At 38.3% G+C, this 6,280-nt stretch overlaps 1 protein-coding gene and 1 pseudogene across 1 annotated transcript; both read left to right on the top strand.

The window, feature by feature from the left end:
- Nucleotides 1–844: 844 nt before the first annotated feature.
- LOC149185313 (ubiquitin C-terminal hydrolase 13 pseudogene) lies at nt 845–2,053 on the top strand (annotated as a pseudogene).
- Nucleotides 2,054–4,571: 2,518 nt separating this feature from the next.
- LOC149185312 (F-box protein At5g49610-like) lies at nt 4,572–5,633 on the top strand. Its single transcript, XM_089415619.1, has one exon. It carries the CDS (start codon nt 4,572–4,574, stop codon nt 5,631–5,633), a length of 1,062 nt encoding a protein of 353 aa, XP_089271745.1.
- Nucleotides 5,634–6,280: the final 647 nt, after the last annotated feature.

The raw sequence follows: 6,280 nt of genomic DNA, 5'->3' as shown, positions 1-6,280 counted from the left end.
CAAATAGTGATTAGGCTGCAGTCTTTTGGATCAAGATAAAGATCATATAAAACCCTATTTTAGAAAACCAAGGGGCCAGTTCTAGAGCCCAAAGATGATCGAATATCCTGGTAAGGAGAGCGCAGTTCTAGACACAATAGATGAGGTCTGTGTTTACCCTTGAAGAGAGTCAAAGCCTCTGAGCTACCTCAATCCGAAGCTCAGAATTTTGTGCACATTTATGTGTGACCAAACTCCAGGGCATTGACAAAGTTAACGAAGGGTCTCATCATCTAAAAACGTTTTCCAGCATTTAAGAGATCCAAATTCTAAACCACCTATGAGATCCGAAGCATCATATACATCAGTGGATAATCGATTTTATGGTTTCACATAGCAAATATAGAGTAGCTCTTCTGTTAAAGTCAAATTACAGTCACTCAAGAGCGGTCATCAAATTACAGTCACCTTATTTAAGGTATATTTTGCAGTCCTGTATAATGCCATAAAAGACGAGAACTTGTGGCAATGTATCATAGTTCTGAGGCTATATATATACATATATATACCTGCAAGTTTGATCAAAGAAATAGAGACTGTACGTGTTTAAGTGTAAAACTGAACGCATTAGAGCTTTCGACTTCGATCCCAATTTTGTACTTATGTCAGTCCTGTTTTGCTTTGACCCATGTTCACTGTAAAGTTTGGAAGCAAATCAGTTACCAGTATCTTTAGTTAACACTCTAATATGAAGCAAATCAGTTACCAGTATCCAGAAAGGATTTGAAGGTAAGTGGTTTTGATATTGGAGGTGGTTGACATCCGCAGAGGGCGATTTGCATCAACAGATATACCCTCAAACGCAATGACAATGATGGCCCCTCCTCCTTTAGATCAAGAAGAGGACGAAATGCTGGTCCCGCATCCCGAGTTCAATGACGGGGCTCAGCCCATGGAAGGGCAAGGAGAGACGGTTAGTACCACGGAGAATCAACCTCCAGACAATCCTCCTTCCTCTCGATTTACTTGGGCTGTCGATAATTTTTCGAGGTTAAATGTGAAGAAGCATTACTCAGAAGTTTTCACCGTGGGAGGTTACAAATGGCTAGTGCTAATATTTCCGAAGGGGAACAATGTGGATCACTTATCGGTGTACTTGGATGTGGCGGATTTTGCTACATTGCCTTATGGTTGGAGCAGATATGCGCAGTTTAGCTTGGCGGTTGTTAATCAGATTAGCCCTAAGTATTCCATCCGGAAATATACACAACATTAGTTCAATGCCCGAGAGAGTGACTAGGGTTTCACATCGTTTATGCCGCTTGGAGATGTGTATGATCATTCAAAAGGTTATCTGGTGAATGATACCCTCATAATAGAAGAGGACGTTGTTGTTCGCAGAGTAATTGATTATTGGTCCTATGACTCAACGAAAGAAACATGTTATGTTGGGCTCAAGAATCAAGGAGCAACATGCTACATGAACTCACTTCTTCAGACATTATATCACATTCCTTACTTCAGAAAGGCCGTGTATCATATGCCCACAACTGAAAATGACATGCCATCTAGCAGCATTCCATTGGCTTTACAGAGTTTGTTTTATAAGCTCCAGTATAGTGACACCAGTGTTGCGACAAAGGAGTTAACGAAATCTTTTGGGTGGGACACATATGATTCTTTTATGCAACATGATGTTCAGGAGTTGAACAGAGTGTTATCTGAGAAGTTAGAAGACAAAATGAAGGGGACAGTTGTTGAGGGCACAATACAGCAACTGTTTGAGGGCCATCATATGAATTATATTGAATGCATAAATGTAGATTACAAGTCAACAAGGAAAGAGTCATTTTATGATCTGCAGCTTGATGTCAAAGGTTGACGAGATGTCTATGCTTCATTTGATAAATATGTTGAAGTGGAACGCCTTGAAGGGGATAATAAATATCATGCTGAGCAATATGCTCTACAGGATGCAAAGAAGGGTGTTCTTTTCATTGATTTTCCTCCTGTACTACAACTTCAACTGAAGCGCTTTGAATATGACTTCATGCGAGACACAATGGTTAAGTGAACATGTAACTAAACTGTGAGGAAGTATTGTGTGTGGGCGTGGCTACCAGGTATGTTGCAAGCTTTGATGGAGTATTTTCTAAGCATATATGAATATAAATCACAGTTCTTCTTAGCATCCTCGTTGACTCCAGTCATTGCAGCATTTTGAAACATGCCACTCTGAATAAATTGAATTTTCAAAAAAAAAAAAAAAACGAGAACACTAGCTTAATTGTCGGTATGTCTATATAGTATAGTTGTATATCCAATATTTACATCTGGCAAGAAACATAAGTTGTTCAAACTGTTTCCTATCTTGCTATGGTTATCATATCACCAGGGACATGCTAATATCTTTACCTGTGTCTTGCTATATTTCTTTTGTGGGTAGTGACGGTCATAACATTGTCAAATAAAAAGATGGAAATTCCAATTTGACTTCCATTCTTGACCAGCAATATAAGATGAATCAGCAACTGGACCGGTATCATACTTGTGTGATATGGGGTTTATTCCTACCCTACTACTACCACTATAACGACGACCATTATAACTGCTGGGTGAACAGGGCCACCCCCAGCAGGTGTTCATAGGTAAATAATAGGGGATTTGAACATAAGACCTTTGTATTCACATTTACTTTACATTTTACAAGCTTGGTAAGTGAACAGCTAACAGTGTTTACGAATGAAGAATTCCAAGAGTGAACCTTTTCTTTTGTCTAAGCCATCCTTGACCTTGTTGGTTCAATTAATATTTCATGGTTTGATTTTCTGTACCAATTTCTAGTTGTATTGGTATCAACTTAATTTCATCCATAATAGTGCCTTAGGTACGCATGTAGTTGAGATTGTGAGTGATCGAACAATAATCATGCCCTTAAAGTATAACATGAAGAACTACAACCAACAGATAATATATCTCCCCTACAGATATAATGTTGTTGGAGGGATCTTCTTTAGGTTTACCATTAGTTTTAGGAATGACTAAGGGTAGATTAGTTGGCATATTGGCCAATTTGGATAATTATGGATAGGAACATTAATATTATTTGAGGAGATTCAAACCTGCCATATATGTAGAAGGCACTGGTTGGCATTATAGTATTCAAAGGATGGGGTTGAGGAGATTAGTTCACTATATCATGTTATCAAAGTAGGATCAGACTTTCTAGGTTCAATTCAGTGGACCACTCGAATGCTTGCACACTGGTTGGTTTAATACTCAATTGTAAACTGTCAATTACAGAACCATCACAGTTAAGGTCCTTTCAGGAATATCAAAATTTTGGGTTTATTTCATTGCAATTTGAATCATGTGTGTTTTTTAGTTCCTCAAGTATGATTCTACCCAATAACAAATTTTCATTGAAGGATTTCACAATCTCAATGGATACTTATAGTTAACAATGACAACATCTACACAATGTTCCCTACGTTATGCTGATTTTGAACTAAGAGATTACTGGAACGCTTACATACGTATCATGCATATCACCACTTTTAACTTTCTCATCCTTTCTCCCCAAACCACAATGAAACAATAACAACAACCTCCATGACAAATGCAACGATCGTTCATTGAAGGAGGATATGGATATTTTGTATGACAAGAGCTATCGAGGTTTACTAATTGACCCTGATGCTGCTCTATTGCAAGCCTATGCTGATATCCGTGCACCCTGAGAGAGCTAAAAACATCATACCCAAATAGTTATAAGTGGCCTTTAACAAATCCATTTTGAGATAACAACATCGTAAGCATGTATGCCAAGTATGGCAGTCCAGGAGATGACCGACTATTTTATGATAAAATTCTAGGAAAAATATTAACCCATGGAATGTAATTATGAGAGTTTGCCACAAACCGGCTGAGCGGGAAAACACCTACACTGTAGTACCAAATGTAAAATGAAGGCATATTTCCAATTCACTTTATGTTCCCATTGGTACTAGGATTGTAGTGACATATCAACTTTGCAATAGGGAAAGAAGTTCATTATCATATAGGCATAAATGGGTTCAATTCCAACGTTTTGTGGTGGATGAAATCACTTCTATCCTAAATTTGGATCTGTCGAGGTTCATGCCAAATGTTGTGAAAACATCTAAATTGAGTGTGGTTTAATGCTCTACAATGCTTCTTGGTTATGCACTGAGAAATGATAGATCATATAAGGAGGTATTCGCATTCTTTCATCAGCTGTAGCTGGTGGGTGTGATTCTGGACTCAGTTACAGTGGTAGGTGTGCTCTAAGCTTGTGATCATTTAGAAACTCTAGAAGAAGGTAAATTGATTCATAGTTATGTAACTAGGAATGGATTTCAGTCAGATGCTTTTGTAAAGGTTGCTCTTATGAATATGTAGTGTGGTGTTTTGGAATGCCATGATCTTTGTGTATGTTGTTGAGGTAATTCTGGATCTTGAAAAATAGAGCGGACTGCGCAGAAGTGCTGGGAGGTTTCCAGGAAGAGTTGCAGCCTCAACAGGAAGAAAAATATTTCTTATATTTTCTGTGAAATAGAAATATTGTAGCAATGGAAGCTGAAATATGGCAAAGGATCCCAAAAGAGTTGTTGCATATGATTTTAGCGAGGCTGCCCATTAGGGTTCTTGGCAAAATGAGGACTGTGTGCAAACAGTGGAAACATCTACTGTCTTCCCGTGATGCCTTCGAAGGACTTGTTCCAATTTGGTCGCTGTACTCCACCCCGGGGTTTCTGATTCAGATCCATTGGGATTCCAAAGATGATGTGGAATTTTGGGTTATAGAAGGATGCAGTACTGGTTCACACATTTACAAAGTGCCTTTGCTCAATCACGTCGTTGTGAATACTTGCAAGGGCATCTTCTGTTGTCATAGAAAAGGGGATATGTTGGATCTTTCCATAGGCATTCCCAGTACCAGGAATTGGGTACAGCTGCCTCGTCCTCCAATACCTGCTTTCGTTTTCAATGGAATGGTTTTCGACTCTTCCACAAGGCGTTGCACTCTCCTGCTGGGCAGATATTCTAGTAGCAGGAGAAGAATTGTGATGTGTATTTATGATTCAGAATCCAACGCGTGGACTCAAGTTTCCATGATGGTCCTGGACCATATTCGTCCTACTGGAGAGGGTATCTTCTGTAATGACAAGTTTTACTGGGTTTCTCTGCCTCCCAATCCCCCGAATCCCATCCCTAATCTCATGGTAGCCTTCAATATTGCTGACGGGCTGTGGACAGAAATCCCGTTGCCACAGAGATGCAAAAGGATTAGTCCTGAAAATTTAGGGGATTACAATGGGCAAGTGGTGCTAGTGGAGCACAAGGGCCATGACTCTGTTCGCATATGGAAGTTGAATGAAGCAGAAGTATGGTGTGATGTAAAAAAGAACCGTTTGGCAAAATGCAGCATTCCATTATTGGATTCAGTAGCAGTTAATAGCAGTGGGTTGGTAATGGTAATGGATCGGAAAATGAATATATCGATATATAACTGGAATGGGAAATTGATAGTCTGGCGATTGAGATTCCCTGGGCCTCGCATGTCTCAACGACCAATTCGAGTATCGATATCAGCCTTCGAATCTAACAACTTATGGTGGCCTCAACCATGATTTATATACTGATCCATTATTTAGGAAATTTTAGATGGTTGTGTTTTATTTCTCCTAGTTCTTTTTCTAAATTTCGATGATAATTGAAGTGCTGGGTTTATGAATATATTCTTTCTTTTTATCATATATTACCAGCGTAACATTTTTCATTTACTCAAACTATGGATCCTGAAACTTTATTGACAATTAAATTAGAATTGTGGAAGTTAGTTTCTAAACTTGCAGAGCTGTTTTATCTATATATGTAAAAGAGAAGTAAAAGGTATGAATAGAGAAGAAGATTATTCATCGTTATATGCAAAAGAGAAGTAAAAGGTATGAATGGAGAAGAAGATTTGGAGGCTTTTTGGTGTTTATTTTGCAGTTTTGAGATGGCTAGTAGTGTACCATAGCTTGATGGGAAAATGGTATCTGGTGCATCAAGATGAAGACTCTTTTCTACTTGTAAGAAATATATGAGATATCCAAGTGTGAAGATGATGATAATGACTTTGTGAGTTTTGCTATATTTTTTTAATCTGATTCTATTTATTTTGAGAATGTAGTAAAAGAAAGAAAATGGTGTGATGACATGGATGAAGAAATCCAAACAATTGAGAAAAATGAGACGTGAGAGATAGTAAATCTTCTAGCAGAAAAAGGAGTTA

The sequence above is a fragment of the Pinus tabuliformis genome, chromosome 3_2 (genome assembly GCF_031772625.1).
Source record: "Pinus tabuliformis cultivar Carrire ecotype Pingquan chromosome 3_2, CPIR1, whole genome shotgun sequence".
Lineage (NCBI taxonomy): Eukaryota > Viridiplantae > Streptophyta > Pinopsida > Pinales > Pinaceae > Pinus > Pinus tabuliformis.
Note: the sequence above shows the minus strand (reverse complement) of the source record. Positions and strands in the feature narration are given on the sequence as shown.

What these genes read in the sequence shown, in the direction of transcription:
- LOC149185312 (XM_089415619.1), top strand. Translation starts at nt 4,572, where the DNA reads ATGGAAGCTGAAATATGGCAAAGGATCCCAAAAGAGTTGTTGCATATG.